A 20,356-nucleotide genomic window follows, 5' to 3' on the forward strand; every position below is an offset into this window, starting at 1 on the left:
TGTCGACATTTAAGTGTCGCACTGTGGCGGCTCTAAGAGTGGAAGAAAAACTAGCCTTAAGGGAAAGGTCTTTGTCCTTAGTGGTATTGGCTTGGAGAAGAATTTTAATCTTCATGGCATTCGGGAGACCTTCGTGGTAGCCCGCATCTCTCAAACGCGATATACCTTACTTCATGGGGAGGGACCACATGAATACATCTTCGTCTTCACGTGCTTTGGTTATCTCTATACCAAAGTTTACTTTTCATGTGATAACCATCGAGTTTGAAGTATTTATATCTTAATAACACTTGTGATGCATATATCTTGTGCATATCTTGCTTAGTTTAAGTTGTTGTTGTTGCGCCTAGTTGAGCCTAGCTTATTTTATGCTTCTAAAATAAACTTTAGTTTAATTCCGCATTTTTACGAGTCAAATCCGTAATTGTTTTTAAAACGTTTATTCACACCCATCTAGGAGACATCTCGTATTTTCACCTTTATCTATCTTAGCATTGAACTACTTGGATTTATTTGCTTTGTGATGAACTCGGTTCTACGTGGCTTGGTGTGAGACATATTGGTTATCTAGGTGGTAATACTATGTTTTTCATATGTGTGGTATGATCCCTATCTTATGTCAGTCTTACTTTAGTCTTGTTATGTCTTTATCTTGTGCAAGTTTTTTATACTCTTGTACCTAGTTTATCTTGCACTTGTTGTTGGTGAATAAAATATTGGGGGAGTGTTGATCCTAGGTGTTGCGCATTGTATTCAAATGCAAACTTTAAATGTGCACACATCTAGGGGAGACTATATGTATTTTATTTACCATGTTGCTATGCTTATCATAATATATTTGCAAATCTTTGTGTTATCATCAAACACCAAAAAGGGGGAGACTGAAAGAGCATTTTCCCTCTAACCGTGTTTTGTGTGTTTGTTAACAACACAAAGATATTTAACAGTGTGCTTATGTGTTTTAGAGTATATATATGTTAATCATATCATGGTGATCGGCCCCTCAAAAGTGAAAAGACGAAGACAACGCTTGTAGTTTTGGCTGTGTATCTATAGGTGCTTATTGTTTGTATAGGGGTTGCCTAGAACAATTTTGGAGAGTTCCTCAAGAGATGGTGCAGCCGTGGAGCTCCTTACCGGAGACTTCGGTGTTTCTAGACTCCAATAAAAGAATCTGGACCCTGGTTTTTGAGAGAGCGGCTCGTCTGCCTCACTTCGCTGTAGGGGTTCGGAGTCTTTTTTGCACTGGTAGGATGGCCAGAGACTCCGTCCTAAGTGACTCAGAAAATACCCAGACCGAAGACTTCGGTGTCTACACACCGGAGACTTTAGACCTAAGTGAACCAGCAACGGCTCTATTTCTGGAGGATGTATAAATAGCACCATTCTTCTCCAAATGAAGGCTGCGGCTTCTACTCTCTCTCCTCCATTGTTCCAAAGCTCAAAACTCATAGATCTCCCTCCTAGCCATTCAACCTTGTTGCCCTCTTGGGAATCAAGGGAGGAGCCCTAGATCTACACCACCAAAGGCATTTGATTATCCCGCTTGTTTCGTGAATAATCAAATTGTGATACCGTGCCTTTGTGAGAAGTCGCCCTCATAGTTTTCTTTGAGTTGTAAGAGCTCTGTAGTCGGTTGTTGCGAGCCTCCAATTGAGTTGTGGAGTTCGCCCAACCCCACAGATAAGGTTGAAGGACTTAAAGTTGTCGCAAAGGCTATTCTCAACTTCTGTGGGCGTGAAGTTGATACATCGGAGATCTACAACCATCTGAGAAATTGAAGAGCAAGGTGGGTTCATATCCTTAAGCTGAAAAGGCTTGAGGATGTACGTGGGTTCATATCCTTAAGCTGAAAAGGCTTGAGGATGTACGATGAGTTGAGAAGACATCATCTATCATGATGAAGGATGATATTTACTTTGCTGGGACCAAGGTTGGATCAATGTAGCACTTCTTTTAGTACATTCAGTAAGTCATAGCACATAACAAAGAACTAACGAACTTCTTGCTTGCAGCATAACCCGAAGGACGTTGATGACCATTGAGAACTATTATCAGATGAAGATAATCTTTGTTGGTTATATTTCATTGTGCCCATCTCCCCGACCGCAGTATCTTGCGATGAGCCCTACGAGCAGGATGAGCTGTTTTACTTCTTTTCCGAGGAAGTTTTGCCTTTGAGAGCCCGCGCATAGGGTGCTTGTTCTCGTGACGACGACGATGATGAACACCATGATGATGATGTATATTTTAGGAGTAGTTAGGTTTGATGAAAATTGAAGACAAATCTATATATTTTGTGAGGTGGTATATACTAAGAGCATCTCCACCGGCGCGCCCCATAGCGGCATCGATAGCGTTTTGGGGGCCGGCGTGGTTTTTGGACTCGCACCGGCGCCCCAAACGGCGCCGGCTAGTTTTCGAGCCCAATAGAATCGCCGGCATCCCCGTGTCGGCCCCTTCGCGTAGGGCGAATCGGGCGCGCCGGCGCCTCACGGCACGACATAAAACGAGCGTGGGCTCCGCCTGGCAGCCAGACGCACCGATTTCCCCACCTCCTACCCACGTCCGAGCCGACTTCACCCCTCTAGATCTCCATCGTCGCCATCGCGCTCCTGCTTGCAATAGACACCGTCGCTTGTCTAGGAACCGCCGTCCATCGACACGGCCGCCACCCCCTCGACCGGCGGCACAACCGCCCCACCCACATGGTGTTCGTTCGATTGCCGCGATGGACAGCGACGACGAGATGATGGTGCAGCTGTTCACGGAGGAGCAGAACGCTGAGGCTGTTCGGCGGCAACAGCAACAGCAACAGCTGATTCTGACAAGAATGTTGCGCGTTCGTCAGCCTTTTCTTCGTCATGCCTGGCGCGGCGGCTCAAAGCCAGACAAGAGGAGGAACATCAACATCAACCGGCATCGTCAAGCCAACGCAATGTTGCTTGATGCCGACTACTTCAACGACGACGCGACTCATTCATCGAAGAAATTTAAAAAAAGGAGATCAGTGGTGGCCATGTGCACCAAATCCCTATCCCTCTTGAAGAGCTTATTCTGAGACCTTGATTCTGTTTTTTTACACACACAACATTTTCGTGAAACGATTTTGCGAGCATATAGAATATCGAGTTGCACACCCATTTTCTGCCAGACCTTTTTGACATTTTTAAAATACGTATAACACCCATTTCAAAAATCAGGAGCATATGCTCCTGGAGCCAAACCGCCAAGTCTGATATTTGTAGCTTTTTGATGTTTTTGTATTTCAGCATCGGAAACACAGAGCCACAGACAACAAGTAGTCATCACATTTCGAAACTTATTCCTCAGGATTCTCAACAAAAATACATGAATTTTTTCTGCAACAGAAGTATACTGTGTTTCATCATGTCATATATTACGAGGTTGCACTGCACAAGGTAACTGAGACACTGAGCACATATAACATAGCCGGTTCCAAGCACAGCCTTTATTACAACAGGGTTGAAGCTTCAGGTGATCCAAGCAATGTACGCATTGCATCTAGTTGATGCAGAAATAAGATTTAAGAGCTCGCGAGCAGCTTCTTGAGGTCCTTCTGCAGAGATACGCAGAAGTAAGCACTACAAGAACGGGCTTGATGAGATGGAACACATAGTGTGGTGTTGCAGCTTACCTCGATACTGAGCGGGGAGGTGGTCGGCGCGTAGCGGTCCACGACACGCCCCTCCTTGTCAACCAAGAACTTGGAGAAGTTCCACTTGATGTTGTCTCCGAACAGACTGCCTTTGCTGGTCTTCAGGAACTTGTAGATGGGTGCAACATTGTCGCCATTGACATCAACCTAACAGACGACAGAAATTAAGTTAGAACACACTAGCTGCTTGCCTCTTTGATAGATAACTCTAGTATGTCAAGGAAATCAAACAACAAAACCACTTGCTATTTTCACAAGGAAATAAAAGTTAGTTGCTACAACAAAAGATTGTCTGATAACCAGGAGTGAATTCAGAGTATATATCAGAGGCTGCATACAAAATAGAGAACACATCTTGGACTGGATTTCCTCTGTCAAACTAATGATGATGACTGTTCATGGATGCACTCTTAGTGCACACTAAAGCTGATAATCGTTTTTTTTTCAGCTTGAACCAAACACCCACACAAAAAGAAGAAGAAGTATTATGCACAAATTTACCTTGTCAAAAATCGGATACTCGGCCTTGAAGCGGGTGCAAGCAAACTGGACAATCTCCTCATTAGTGCCAGGTTCCTGCCCGCCAAACTGGTTGCATGGGAAAGCAAGGATCTCAAAACCTGTGGTCACATAATTGTCAGCTCATTATCGATCAATGACTCAAAAGTGAAGGTACTAATCCGTATGCAGATAGTCAAAATAGCTAGGCATTCAGTAGTGAAAAAACAAACAAGGTCATATCTTAAGTACTCACCCTGGTCCTTGTACTTCTCGTACAACTGGCTCAGTTCCGTGTAGTTGGAATTGGTCAAGCCACTGCAGTAGTTACAGACAACAACTAGCTTTGTCAATTCAACAAAATGGTCGTCCTGTCAGGACTTACTTACATCACTCAACATGTCGAGATAAGATAGAAAAAGTTGAGGTGTCCAATTACAACTAAGTTACTTGGTGATCAGATAAATTCTCACCATGTACCGATAACTTTGGATTCGTAGAGCAGTACTTAAAATTTTGAGCTCTATGATGATAAGTAAGCTTTACCCAAACTTGTAGATGGTGTTCAAACTGAGTGTGTTCAAATTGCACGGCAACAAAACATAAATTCAGGTCAATTTAAGAGGTACACTACACCACACCAGATGAGAGGGACTAGATAGTATGAGCATCCCACTGACCTCAAACGCTTTAGACAAATTTCTATGTAAGAAGAATTGCATGACACTTCCTAACTAATTTCGCAAAACATGGAAACAATTGCGCACCAAAGATAAACAGCAGATGTGAAGAAGCAGTAGTAATAATTCGTACCACTGGGACGCAACATTGACGATGAGCAGAACCTTCCCCTTGTAGGTGCTGAGGTCAACATCTTTCCCACTTGCATCCTGCAGGCGCAAATTGGGCCGTTCTTAGTGCCACAGTTCAGAAAAGAAATAAATAAATAAATGCGCACATGAAAAAATCAACTACACTATTTATTATTGTTTAAAAACTGTACAAGGCCGAATAATAGCGGGGACAGTGATGGGTACATGTACAGGTGCAACTGCAAATACGGGAAATCCGCAGGGGGTTGGGTGCAAAAATCGGATTCAGGCGATGAGGGGCGGGGCAATATGAGAGGCGGGCAAACCTTGACGGTGAAGTCGTGGACGGACGAAGCGGAGGAGGCGGCTGCGGCCATGCTGAAGTGCGCGAATCGGGCGGCGCCCGGGCGGACCAGCGGCGAGGAGGCGGCGGCGAAGGCGCGGGGAAGAGGCGGCGCGGCCGCTGGGATGGCGAGGCGCGGGTGGCTGTGCGGCAGCAGCGCGGAGGAGGCCGGAGAGGCGACGGCGGTTCTGAGGAGGCGGAGGCGGGAGATGAACGGGGCGGGGCGAGAAGGCATCGGGGATCGGAGGCCGGCGTTTTATAGCGGAAAATCGGGGGTACAGGATGACTGCTTCGACTTGCGCTCCTCCCGGCCTAGCCAGAGTGTGAACGGCGTGCCCGTGAGCCAGGTGGGGCTTGCCTCTGGCCACGTTTGACGTCCCGGGTCCGCCACGTATGGACGGAATCAGCGGTCTGGCCGACGCTTGGTGCTCTGCCGGCCGACGCCCGATCGACATTCCACGGTCCACGCTGCATATGCCTACTTCCGGGAACTTCACGGCCTTGGCATCCGCGCTAGGTAGGATGCTACGTACACGAGCGCGTCCAAACTGAAAAGAAGAGTACTCCGACTAAGAGCATCTCTACAGAGAGCACGAAAAAACGCAAACTGAAAAGCGCGAAAAAACAACTTTATTTGAAATGCATATTAAACATATTTCCAAATATTAAAAAAATAAAAACAAAAATGCCTCGTGTATACCTTGACATGTTACATGTTCACAAAGTTGTTTCAGCAAAAACCGATATGTTTTGTGCCCTGTACTAAAAAGACAAATTTTTGGTGTTAAAATAGTCTATTTCTCGAGGTATTATTTGTCTTTTTTACACATGGTACAAAAATTGTTGGTTTTACGTGAAACTTTATGTGTACACATAGAACATGTCCCTCTACATCCTAAATTTTTTTCCTAAATTTTTTTACTTTTTGAAATATGTTTTATACATACCAGGTGCATATGCACCCATGATCAGTTTTGGTTTTCCGGCGAGTTCAGTTCATCGAAAACGCAAGTTCTGTCCAATTTCGCAGTGCCGCAGAATAGAACCCGTAAACGAAACTGAAAAGTGGAATTCGAATTGGCGTGGGTAAGTTTAAGGCGATGATCATAGTTCATACATGAAATAGATGCGTTAATTGCGCATCGATACATACATACTGCGGGGAATTGACATTATACTAGTACACCAGCAACCTAACCTAGCTAAAATGAGCAAAATGCGGCCTACTAGCTATGGCGCGCGCGGCGGTACCGGTGTTGGCGGAGATCGTCGGCGGCGTGAAGTCTTCATGCCTCATCCATGTCAAGCTCGACTATTTCGAGCTTGACCTTGCGGACGCGGGCCTCCCGGCGGGCCGCCTCGTACTCCCGTACCTGGCGGACGGCGTCGGCTTCTTCACGGCGGAAGCGGGCCCTCGCCTCCGCCTCGCTGATGGCGCACGTCTGCGCCATCACCGCCTCCTCCTCGTCGCTACCGTGGACGTAGTCCCCGGCCGAGAAGGTTGGAGAGCGCGCGGGGACGAGTTCATCCTCCTCGACGCTCGGCGCCACGAGGCAGCCGCGGCGAGCGCGGCCGGGACCGCCGGAAGAAGAGCTCTCCGCTCGGTTGCCGTAGCGGGCGAGCTTCCTCGGGGGCGTGAGCCCCGGCTAGTCCACCGGCGAGCGCTACGCTTGCGCGCGCCCTCGCTGCGGTTCCACTTCCGCCGCTCCGCCTCGCTGCGGAAGAAGGGCGGACGCGGCGGCGAATCGCCGCCGCCCAAACCCGTGGATCCTCCACGGGAGGCCATCGCGCGGCGGTGGGTGGGTGATTGGTGGCTGTTCCGGCGTGGATTGCTCGTCGGAGCGGGGGTCTGGCGGCGGCGGAGGGAGAGGAGACGGCGGAGGGGAGCAGGGTTTGCGAACCGAACTCCCCTCCGCGATCCCTTTTAATAGGGGCCGTGCGGGGAAATGTTCGGGCCCCTGAACTCCGTATTCGGGCCGGCCCATGTTTTCGGTCACTGATCGGCGCGCGTTTTGGCCCCAACCCGTAAATCCGCCGGAAAAGTTCGGTTCCGGCGGGATTCACGGGCTCTGTTAGAGATGCTCTAACGCTATGTACTACACCGATAAATATTCACTAGCTAAACAATAGTCTCTCATCGTGGTTCCAGTAGCGTATATACCGTGCCTCGTATATTTTTATTTTATGTTGTAACTGAAATATTTTTAAGTTGTAAGTGTAGTTGAACTGAGATTTTTTTTGCAATTGTAATTGCAACCGAGGCTTTTCTCATTTGCAAGTATGGTTACAATCGAGATTTTTCTCCAGCTGAAAGCGTGGTTGCATCTGAGGCTTTTTTAAGTTGCACGTGTGATTACAACCAAGAGTTTCTTCGGTTGAAAGTGTGGTTGCAACCGAGTTGTAACCGAGATTTTGTCAAGTTGTAAGTGGGCTTGGAACTGATACTTTTTCCGAGGGTAAAACTGAGACTTGTTTCAGTTGCAAGCGGGGTTGTAACTGAGATTCTTCTCCAGTCGCAAATGTGGTTGCAATTTAGATTTTCTAGTTGCAGGTGGGGTTGGAACCGAGTGTGACACCGAACTACATATTAATTAATGAGGGCATCGACATAGCTACATAAGGACCTTTTGACACCTCGATCCGGGGGGGGGGGGGGTTGTTATGCGTCAGCTCATTGTGGAAATGGCATGCCCTCCACAACACCATCCGGACCATCATACGTTGTATCTCATTTAGTTTAGAGAGGAGCTATAGCAACCATTCCTTACATGAATTTTCGACTATTTCCTCCGATGGTAAGTCCCAACACTGTCTCATGTTGTGCCATAAACCCTTCGCGTGCGGACATGTTACTAAGGCGTGGAAAGCGTCCTCATCCGCATTTCCACAGATCGTGCACGTGGCCTAGATTTCCATTTTCCTTCTCTGCATATTTACTTGAGTAGCTAGTCCATTCTTGGCCAGTTTCCAGGCAAATGTTTTGACTTTTGGCGGAGCTGCATTTTGCCAGATGAGATTAATGGGTTTGTTGCATAGAAAATAAAAAAAATCTACCGTGAAGAAGAACAAAACCAAGATCCAATCTAGGAAAAGCCAAGATCTAATCTATCAAGATCGGAGCAACGAGAGAGATGAGAGACTAACCCTCGAAGATCCAAAGCCTTACGAGATTAGATCTCGTGGTTGACGTAGTCGATCGTTCCGGTGCTACAATCCGGTAGCACTTCTGTACTCGGTCGCACGTACGGAGTCGATGAAGTCCTTCCTCTCCCCGTTCCAGCGGGCAGCGGAGCTGTGGTAGATCTCCTCGGAATCCCAGCAGCACGATGACGTGGTGGTGGTGGTGGAGGAGAAATTCCTGCAGGGTTTCGCCAAGCCTGCGCATGAAGAAGGAGGAGGGGGAGGGGCGGCTAGGGTTTGGGGAATCATGTGTTGCGCCCAAACCCTCCCGTCCCTCTTATATAGGCGTGGGGGGCTGCCTTGGCCCCTCCTCCAAGCCCTAGGGTCGGCCAAAACAAGGGGGGAAATTCCCCCCCCCCGAAGTTAAGTCCCTATTTTCAAGGGATTTGATCTTATCCACTTGATCCAGCCACATGGGCCTTAGGGGGCTGGTGTGCCTGGCCCATGTGGGCCTATGCAACCCCTCCGGTCCATGTTGGTCGTCCGGGATAGGTGGGCCCCACTATGGTACCCTCCGGAACCTTCTAGAACCTCTGGTACAATACCGAAAAATCCTGAACTTTTCCGGTAATCCTGAAAATGACTTCCCATATATGAATCTTATTCTCCGGACTATTCCGGACCTCCTCGTGATATCTTAGATCCCATCCGAGACTCCGAACAACATTCAGTCTCCATCTCATATTCCATGTCTACTATAAAACATCGAACCTTAAGCGCGTCACCCTACGATTCGTGAACTATGTGGACATGATCGAGACTCCTCTCCGATCAATAACTAATACGTCTCAAACGTATCTATAATTTCTTATGTTCCATGCTAGTTTTATGACAATACTCACATGTTTTATATACACTTTATATCATTTTGATGCATTTTCCGGTACTAACCTATTAACAAGATGCCGAAGCGCCGGTTCTGTTTTCTCGTCGTTTTTGGTTTCAGAAATCCTACACAGGAAATATTCTCGGAATTGGACGAAACAAAAGCCAACGGTCTTATTTTCCACGGAGCCTTCCAGAGGTCCGAAGAGGAGACGAAGAGGGGCGTCGAGGCGGCCACACCCTAGGGGGGCGCAGCCCCACCTCTGGGCGCGCCGCCCTATGGGGTGGGCCCCTCGAGCGTCCCCCGACTCTGCCCCTTCGCCTATTTATTCTCTCCGTCGCGAAAACCCTATGACCGAGAGCCACGATACGAGAAAAATTACTGCGACGCCGCCGCCGCCAATCCCATCTCGGGGGATTCAGGAGATCGCCTCCAAGCACCTCGCCGGAGAGGGGAATCATCACCGGAGGGCTCTACATCACCATGCCCGCCTCCGGACTGATGCGTGAGTAGTTCATCCTTGGACTATGGGTCCATAGCAGTAGCTAGATGGTTGTCTTCTCCTCATATGCTATCATGTTTAGATCTTGTGAGCTGCCTATCATGATCAAGATCATCTTATTTGTAATGCTACATGTTGTGTTTGTTGGGATCCGATGAATATGGAATACTATGTCAAGTTGATTATCGATCTATCATATATGTGTTGTTTATGATCTTGCATCTCTCCGTTTCTAGTAGAGGCTCTGGCCAAGTTGATACTTGTAACTCCAAGAGGGAGTAGTTATGCTCGATAGTGGGTTCATGCCTCCATTGAATGCAGGACGATGTGACAGAAAGTTCTAAGGTTATGGATGTACTGTTGCCACTAGGGATAAAACAACAATGCTTTTGTCTAAGGATATTTGTATTGTTTACATTATGCACAGTACTTAATGCAATTGTCTGTTGTTTGCAACTTAATACTGGAAGGGGTGCGGATGCTAACCCGAAGGAGGACTTTTTAGGCATAGATGCATGCTGGATAGCGGTCTATGTTCTTTGTCGTAATGCCCTAAGTAAATCTCATATTAGTCATCATGATATGTATGTGCATTGCTATGCCCTCTCTATTTGTTAATTGCCCAACTGTAATTTGTTCACCCAACATGCTATTTCTTATTGGAGAGACACCACTAGTGAACTGTGGACCCCGGTCCATTCTTTTACATCTGAAATACAATCTACTGCAATCATCGTTCTCTCGTTGTTCTTTGCAAACAAACATCATTCTCCACACCATACGTTTAATCCTTTGTTTACGGCAAGCCGGTGAGATTGACAACCTCACTGTTAAGTTGGGGCAAAGTATTTTGATTGTGTTGTGCAGGTTCCACGTTGGCGCCGGAATCCCTGGTGTTGCGCCGCACTACACTCATCCACCAACAACCTTCACGTGGCCTTCATCTCCTACTGGTTCGATAACCTTGGTTTCTTTCTGAGGGAAAACTTGCTGCTGTGCGCATCACACCTTCCTCTTGGGGTTCCCAGCGGACGTGTGCTTCACGCGCCATCAAGACTGTTTTCTGGCGCCGTTGCCTTGGAGATCAAGACACGCTGCAAGGGGAGTCTCTCACATCCAATCCCTTTACTTTGTTTATTGTCTTGCTTTACTTTATTTTATTTTCTGTCTTGTTTGCTTTCTTTATATCAAAACACACAAAAAATTAGTTACTTGCATTTACTTTGTTTAATTTAGTTTGCTTTACCTACTTTTATTACTGTTAAAATGAATACTCCTGAGAACGCTAAGTTGTGCGACTTCACTAGCACAAATAATAATGATTTCATATGCACTCCTATTGCTCCACCTGCTACTACAGCAGAATTTTATGAAATTAAACCTGCTTTACTAAATCTTGTTATGAGAGAGCAATTTTCTGGTGTTAGTACTGATGATGCTGCTGCCCATCTTAATAATTTTGTTGAACTTTGTGAAATGCAAAAGTATAAAGATGTAGATGGGGACATTATAAAACTTAAATTGTTTCCTTTCTGCTTAAGAGGAAGAGCTAAAGATTGGTTGCTATCTTTGCCTAAGAATAGTATTGATTCATGGACTAAATGTAAAGATGCTTTCATTGGAAGATATTATCCTCCTGCTAAAATTATATCTTTGAAAAGTAGCATTATGAATTTTAAGCAATTGGATAATGAGAATGTTGCCCAAGCATGGGAAAGAATGAAATCTTTGGTAAAGAATTGCCATACCCATGGACTAACTACTTGGATGATCATCCAAACCTTCTATGCAAGATTAAATTTTTCTTCGAGGAACCTATTGGATTCAGCTGCTGGAGGTACTTTTATGTCCATCACTTTGGGTGCTGCAACAAAGCTTCTTGATGATATGACGATCAACTACTCTGAATGGCACACTGAAAGGACTCCACAAGGTAAGAAGGTAAATTCTGTTGAGGAAACCTCCTCCTTGAGTGATAAGATTGATGTTATTATGTCTATGCTTGTTAATGGTAAATCTAATGTTGATCCTGATAATGTTCCTTTAGCTTCATTGGTTGCTCAAGAAGAGCATGTTGATGTGAACTTCATTAAAAATAATAATTTCAACAACAATGCTTATAGGAATAATTTTGGTAACAACTATAGGCCATATCCTTCTAATAATGGTAATGGTTATGGTAATTCTTATGGTAATTCTTACAACAATAGTAGGAGTGTACCCTCTGGTCTTGAAGTCATGCTTAAAGAATTTATTAGTACACAAACTCGCTTTTAACAAATCGTTGAGGAAAAGCTTGGTAAAATTGATGTTCTTGCTTCTAAGGTTGATAGTCTTGCTGCTGATGTTGATCTTTTAAAACTGAAAGTTATGCCTAATGAAACTAAAGATATTAAGTCATTTGCTACAGCAAACGCTACCCAAGTTTGAATTAATGAGAATATTAGATTGATGGCTGAATTGCATGCTAGGTGGGAAAGAGAAGAAAAACTTGCTAAAGAGAATAATGTAGTTAAAATTTGGACGACTACCACCACTAGTAATGTTGATGCTTCACATGTTGCTAAACCTCCTACTATCAATGGTAAAATAATTGGTGTTGGCAATGTTTCTACTCCTAATACAAAGCGTGCAAAATTGCCTGAAACTGCTGAAACTGTTTGTGATAAAAGTGCTGAAATTTTTCGGAATATTGGGGACAATGATCCCATTGCTTTAGATCATAATGGTTTAGATTTTGATAATTGTCATATCTCTGAAGTTATTAAGTTCTTGCAAAAACTTGCTAGAAGTCCTAATGCTAGTGCTATAAATTTGGCCTTTACAAAACATATTACAAATGCTCTCATTAAAGCTAGAGAAGAGAAATTAAAACTTGAAACTTCTATTCCTAGGAAGTTGGAAGATGGTTGGGAGCCCATCATTAAAATGAAGGTCAATGATTTTGATTGTAATGCTTTATGTGATCTTGGTGCAAGTATTTCTGTTATGCCTACGAAACTCTATGATATGCTTGACTTGCCACCATTGAAAGATTGTTATTTGGATGTTAATATTGTTGATAATTCTATAAAGAAACCTTTAGGGAGGATTGATAATGTTCACATTACGGTTAACAATAACCTTGTCCCCGTTGATTTTGTTGTCTTGGATATTGAATGCAATGCATCTTGTCCTATTATTTTGGGAAGACCCTTTCTTCGAACTGTTGATGCTTCATCTCTTGATGTTACTTGATTTACACTTTCTGCGCCTAGCTGAAAGGCGTTAAAGAAAAGCGCTTATGGGAGACAACCCATTATTTTATTTCTGCAATTTTTATTTTATATTTGTGTCATGGAAGTTGTTACTATTGTAGCAACCTCTCCTTATCTTTACTTTATTGCATTGTTGTGCCAAGTAAAGTCTTTGATAGTAAGGTTGATACTAGATTTGGATTTACGCGCAGAAACGATTTCTTGCTGTCACGAATTTGAGTAGATCTCTCTGTAGGAAACTCGGAAAAATCTGCGAGAATTCATGAGTAATCCTCGGATATGTACGCAACTTTCATTCAATTTGAGCTTCTTCATCCGAGCATGTTAAGTGCCTCTAAAAAATTCGTCTTTACTGGATTGTTCTGTTTTGACAGATTCTGCCTTTTATTTCACATTGCCTCTTTTACTATGTTTGAGTGGATTACTTTGCTCCATTAAATTTCAGTAGCCTTGGGTAATGTCCAGAAGTGTTAGGAATGATTGTGTCCTCTCTGAACATGTGAATTTTTGATTATGCACTAACCCTCTAATGAGATTGTTTTGAGTTTGGTGTGGAGGAAGTTTTGAAGGGTCAAGAGAGGAGGATGATATAACATGATCAAGAAGAGTGAAAAGTCTAAACTTGGGGATGCCCCCGTGGTTCATCCCTGCATATTTCAAGAAGACTCAAGCATCTAAGCTTGGGGATGCCCAAGGCATCCCCTTCTTCATCGACAACTTATCATGTCACCTCTAGTGAAACTATATTTTTATTCCGTCACATCTTATGTGCTTTACTTGGAGCGTCTGTATGTTTTTATTTTCGTTTGTGTTTGAATAAAATCGGATCCTAGCATTCCTTGTGTGGGAGAAAGACACGCTCCGCTTGTTCACATGAACACTGGTGTTCTTAGCTTTACTTTTAATGTTCATGGCGAAAGTTTAAAGCCGCTTCATTCATTGCTATTTGGTTGGAAACAGAAAATGCTTCATGTCGTAATTGTTATATGGTCTTGAATAATTTGATACTTGGCAATTGTTTTGAGTTCTCAAGTAGATCATGTTTAAGCTCTTGCATCATGTAGTTTAAACCTATTAGTGGAGAATTACCGTAGAGTTTGTTGAAATTTGGTTTGCATGATTGGTCTCTCTAAAAGTCTAGATATTTTCTGGTAAAAGTGTTTGAACAACAAGGAGACAGTGTAGAGTCTTATAATGCTTGCAATATGTTCTTATGTAAGTTTTGTTGTACCGGATCATACTTGTGTTTGCTTCAAACAACCTTGCTAGCCAAAGCCTTGTACTGAGAGGGAATTCTTCTCGTGCATCCAAAACCTTGAGCCAAAAACTATGCCATTTGTGTCCACCATAACTACCTATTATGTGGTATTTTTCTGCCATTCCAAGTAAATTGCTTGCATGCTACCTTTAAAAATTTCATTCCTTGTCTTTGCAATATATAGCTCATGGGAAAGTAGCCTAAAAACTATTGTGGTAAAGAATATGTCGCTTATGTATCTTATTTCTTATAAGTTGCTTGTTGAGCGGTAACCATGTTTACGGGGACGCCATCAACTCAGTTACACCTTTGTTGAATATCATGTGAGTTGCTATGCATGTTCGTCTTGTCACGAAGTAAGGGTGATTTGTCATGATTAAATGGTTTGAGTATGCATATTGTTAGAGAAGAACATTGGGCCGCCAACCAAAGCCATGTATCATGGTGGAAGTTTCAGCTTGGACATTAATCCTCAAATCTCTTATGAGAAATATATCTGTTGTTGAATGCTTAAGCATTAAAGAGGAGTCCATTATCTGTTTTCTATGTTGTCCCGGTATGGATGTCCTCAAGTTGAGATCTATCAAAATCGAGAAATCAAATGCGATTTATCTCCTTGGACCTTTGTACAGGTGGCATAGAGGTACCCCTTTGTGACACTTGGTTGAAACATATGTAATGCAATGATAATCCATGGAAATCCGAGCTTATTAGGACAAGGTGTGAGCACTATTGGTATTCGATGCATGAGGCTTGCAACTTATAGGATGTTTTATGCATAACACATATGAATTATGTTATTTGATGCATGAGGCTTGCAACTTATAGGATGTTTTACGCATAACACATATGAATTATTACTACCGTTGACAAAATTGTTTCCATGTTTTTAAAATAAAAAGCTCTAGCACATAAGTAATCCCTGCTTCCCTCTGCGAAGGGCCTTTCTTTTACTTTATGTTGAGTCAGTTACCTACTTCTTTCTATCTTAGAAGCAAACACTTGTGTCAACTGTGTGCATTGATTCTTACATACTTGCTTATTCGCATTCATCATATTACTTTGTGTTGGCAATATTCCATGAGATATACATGTTGAATTTGAAAGCAACTGCTGAAACTTATATCTTCCTTTGTGTTGTTTCAAAACCTTCTATTGAGAATCTATTGCTTTATGAGTTAACTCTTATGCAAGTCTTATTGATGCTTGTCTTGAAAGTACTATTCATGAAAAGTCTTTGCTATATGATTCAGTTGTTTAGTCATTATCTTTATCATTGCTTTGGATCACTTCATTCATCTCATATGATTTACAATAGTATTGATCAAGATTATGATAGTAGCATGTCACTTCAGAAATTATCCTTGTTATCGTTACCTACTCGAGGGCAAGTAGGAACTAAGCTTGGGGATGCTTGATACGTCTCAAACGTATCTATAATTTCTTATGTTCCATGCTAGTTTTATGACAATACTCACATGTTTTATATACACTTTATATCATTTTGATGCATTTTCCGGCACTAACCTATTAACAAGATGCCGAAGCGCCGGTTCTCGTTTTCTCGCTGTTTTTGGTTTCGAAATCCTACACAGGAAATATTCTCGGAATTGGACGAAACAAAAGCCCACGGTCTTATTTTCCACAGAGCCTTCCAGAAGTCCGAAGAGGAGACGAAGAGGGGCGTCGAGGCGGCCACACCCTAGGGGGCGTGGCCCCACCTTTGGGCGCGCCGCCCTATGGGGTGGGCCCTTCGAGTGTCCCCCGACTCTGCCCCTTCGCCTATTTATTATCTCCGTCGCGAAAACCCTATGACCGAGAGCCACGATACGAGAAAAGTTACTGCGACGCCGCCGCCGCCAATCCCATCTCGGGGGATTCAGGAGATCGCCTCCGGCACCCTGCCGGAGAGGGGAATCATCACCGGAGGGCTCTACATCACCATGCCCGCCTCCGGACTGATGCGTGAGTAGTTCATCCTTGGACTATGGGTCCATAGTAGTAGCTAGATGGTTGTCTTCTCCTCATATGCTATCATGTTAGATCTTGTGAGCTGCCTATCATGATCAAGATCATCTTATTTGTAATGCTACATGTTGTGTTTGTTGGGATCCGATGAATATGGAATACTATGTCAAGTTGATTATCGATCTATCATATATGTGTTGTTTATGATCTTGCATGCTCTCCGTTGCTAGTAGAGGCTCCGGCCAAGTTGATATTTGTAACTCCAAGAGGGAGTATTTATGCTCGATAGTGGGTTCATGCCTCCATTGAATCTGGGACAGTGACAGAAAGTTCTAAGGTTATGGATGTGTTGTTGCCACTAGGGATAAAACAACAATGCTTTTGTCTAAGGATATTTGTATTGTTTACATTACGCACAGTACTTAATGCAATTGTCTGTTGTTTGCAACTTAATACTGGAAGGGGTGCGGATGCAAACCCGAAGGTGGACTTTTTAGGCATAGATGCATGCTGGATAGCGGTCTATGTTCTTTCGCGTAATGCCCTAAGTAAATCTCATATTAGTCATCATGATATGTATGTGCATTGCTATGCCCTCTCTATTTGTCAATTGCCCAATTGTAATTTGTTCACCCAACATGCTATTTCTTATTGGAGAGACACCACTAGTGAACTGTGGACCCCGGTCCATTCTTTTACATCTGAAATACAATCTACTGCAATCATTGTTCTCTGCTGTTCTTTGCAAACAAACATCATTCTCCATACCATATGTTTAATCCTTTGTTTACAGCAAGCCGGTGAGATTGACAACCTCACTCGTTAAGTTGGGGCAAAGTATTTTGATTGTGTTGTGCGAGGTTCCACGTTGGCGCCGGAATCTCCGGTGTTGCGCCGCACTACACTCCTCCACCAACAACCTTCACGTGGCCTTCATCTCCTACTGGTTCGATAACCTTGGTTTCTTTCTGAGGGAAAACTTGCTGCTGTGCGCATCACACCTTCCTCTTGGGGTTCCCAACGGACGTGTGCTTCACGCGCCATCAATAACCAATAGCGGGACCTAGAGATCCATAATGGCTCCCGCACATTCAGCGGTAACTTAGTGATCGATTGAACCATTAACATACGATACCAATTCCCTTTGTCGCGTGATACTTTACTTGTCCGAGGTTTGATCATCGGTATCTCCATACCTAGTTCAACCTCGCTACTGACAAGTACTCTTTACTCGTACCGTGGTATGTCATCTCTTGTGACCTTGTCACATGCTTACAAGCTAATTAGATGACATTCCACCGAGAGGGGCCCAGAGTATATCTATCCGTCATAGGGATGGACAAATCCCACTCTTGATCCATATGTCTCAACTCATACTTTCCGAATACTCAATCCCATCTTTATAACCACACATTTACGGGAAATTCACTTTGGCTCATAGGAGCATATGAACCCATTATGTGAAAATACATTTTGAAGTGTCAAAAAAATTCCGAAATAAAATTTTGCATGTACATCTAGATATTGTATGTTTGTACACAAGTTTTCAGAAAATTTTATTTTTTTTATGTGTCTCCTGTAAAAAAGACAAATTTTGATGCTACAACACGACTACGTATAGGACATTTTTTTGTCTTTTTTGTATATGCCACATAAAATGTTGGTTTTTCACGAAAACTTGTGTACGAACATAAAATGTCACAATATACACCACCAATTTTATGTCAGAATTTTTTAACATTTTTAAAATTATTTTTTAATTATTTTGCATAATGGGTGCAAATGCTCATAGGAGCCAAAATGCCTCCTCCCACATTTACGCAGTGGCGTTTGATGTAATCAAAGTACCCATCCGGTGTAAGTGATTTACATGATCTCATGGTTGAAGGACTAGGTAACTATGTATCGAAAGCTTATAGCAAGATGAACTTAATGACTTGATCTTATGCTACGCTTATTATGGGTGTGTGTCCATTATATCATTCACCCAATGACATAACCTTGTTATTAACAACATTCAATGTTCATGATCAGAAAACCATGATCATCTATTAATCAACAAGCTAGTTTAACAAGAGGCTTACTAGGGACTCTGGTTGTTTACACAACACACATGTATTAATGTTTCCGGTTAATACAATTATAGCATGGGGTGTAAATATTTATCATGAACACTAACATATAACAATAACTACTTTATTATTGCCTCTCGGGCATATCTCCAACAGAGATTCCATTCTCTGTTGGCTCCATCCGGTCTATTACTAGTTGCTTCTATATCCGAACTACGATCTTGGTGCTCCATGCATGTAGCATAGGCGCTCTTCACAGAGAACGTGCCTCTGCTATCCGGGTGCCACGCCACAAAATCTGCATCTTTCCTTCACGATGTTTGGATCTTTAGGATAGCATCAATATCTATAGGTAAGAAGTATTGTTCCAAAAGCTGGAGGTTCCACGACCCATCTGGGTTTAATAGCTCTGAGACCATTTTAATCTACATCTTTTCTTCGGGGATATGGTTTTATAGTAGTCATGCCGAGGGATCCAGGGGTCTCGCCATATACGTACACTTGTGCCATTTCCAATTCTCCATATAACACCCTTTTTCAGCAGCTCCAGTCCATACTCTATAGCATGCCAAGTTGACGATATATTCCGTGTAAATATTGTGTCAATGAGATTGCCAGTTGGATAATACTTAGCTCGTAACACTTGGGCGCATAAGGACTCCGGATTTTGGATGAGTCTCCAGGCTTGCCTCGCCAAAAGTGCTTGATTAAACATTCTCGTATCTTTAAACCCCATACCTCCTCTATTTTTCGGCCGCATCATAATGTCCCAAGCCACCCAATGTGTCTTCCTTTTACCATTTTCCGCACCCCACCAGAAATCACGTATGATCTTAGCCAGATCGTCACATAGCCCGAAGGGCAGCTTGTATACTCCCATCACATAGGTTGGGAGGGCTTGTGCTGCCGCTTTTATGAAAACCCCTTTACCTCCTTGCGCCATATGATTCTCTATCTGCATAACTCTTTTAGCTAATTTGCCTTGTAGACTTTGAAATTTTCCTTTTGACATTCTCCCCTCCGGTGTAGGTAGCCCAAGATATTTAGTTTCAAAGTTTTCCACTGTTACTTGCAGAGTGCTCTTCACTTGCTCTTTCACATCTTCTCCACACGGATTGGACCAAAGTACATGGAGCATTTATTTGGATTTATGAGTTGGCCCATGCTGCTACTGTATTTCCCTAGAACCTGCATCACACGGCCCGCCTCCGCTGGGTCAGCTTTAAAGAACAGCAAACTATGTCTGCAAACAAGAGATGTGAAATGCCTGGTGCTCTTCGTCAGATTTTCATGGGTGTTATCCTGTTCTCTTGGACTTCCTTATGCAACAAGGCTGAAAAGTCGTCAGCTACAAAAAGAAATAGGAAGGGGACAGAGGATCACCTTGTCGTAGGCCACGAGAAGGCAAGAACGACTCCAGGAGGGTCCCATTAAGTTTAGGGATTTCTATTTTCGTGCCCCTGGCTCCTTAGTTGTTCTCAGTTTTCCCCAGCCCCTTAGTTTTTCCTCAGTTTTCCCCAAGACCTTGTCTGAAACCCGCAGAAGGAGCTCGGACGGAAGGAATCCCGTTTAGTTGACGTTGGTTGGTGCAGGCAAGTGGGGCCGCTGTTGGTGCCCCGCAGTGGACACGTCTTCACTTATCCAGATCATCGTGGGACCCACAACTTGTCCACGTTAGTGCGCCGGACCCACAACTTACCCAGGTGACCGTTGCAAAATGGGAGCCCGAGCCAGCCCCACACCCGTGCCCGTGCCATTGCTTCCCCTTTCTTTCCCCGCGCCCCATTGTTCTTCTTCTCCGCCAGCGGCAGCCCTTCTCCGGCAGGCGGGTGATGTCTAGTTTCTCTTCGACCTCCCGTTCTTCATGGCCGCGGTATGGACCCGTGCCTTTGACAAGATGCCCCGATCGCCCACGCCGAGAGCCTCCGAAGCGGTCGATCCGGCAAGACGGACGAGAACGG

General features: G+C 44.0%; 1 protein-coding gene across 1 annotated transcript; it reads right to left on the minus strand.

Moving 5' to 3' along the window:
- Positions 1-3,308: 3,308 nt before the first annotated feature.
- On the minus strand, positions 3,309-5,621 carry LOC124692441 (probable phospholipid hydroperoxide glutathione peroxidase). Its single transcript, XM_047225819.1, has 6 exons — positions 5,316-5,621; positions 4,991-5,067; positions 4,434-4,495; positions 4,181-4,299; positions 3,659-3,826; positions 3,309-3,580 (listed from the first exon to the last, which is right to left on the minus strand). Exons 1-6 carry the CDS (start codon positions 5,565-5,567, stop codon positions 3,548-3,550), a joined length of 711 nt encoding a protein of 236 aa, XP_047081775.1. The 5' UTR covers positions 5,568-5,621; the 3' UTR covers positions 3,309-3,547.
- Between the last annotated feature and the right edge of the window lie 14,735 nt (positions 5,622-20,356).

The sequence above is a fragment of the Lolium rigidum genome, chromosome 2 (genome assembly GCF_022539505.1).
Source record: "Lolium rigidum isolate FL_2022 chromosome 2, APGP_CSIRO_Lrig_0.1, whole genome shotgun sequence".
Classification (NCBI taxonomy): Eukaryota; Viridiplantae; Streptophyta; class Magnoliopsida; order Poales; family Poaceae; genus Lolium; species Lolium rigidum.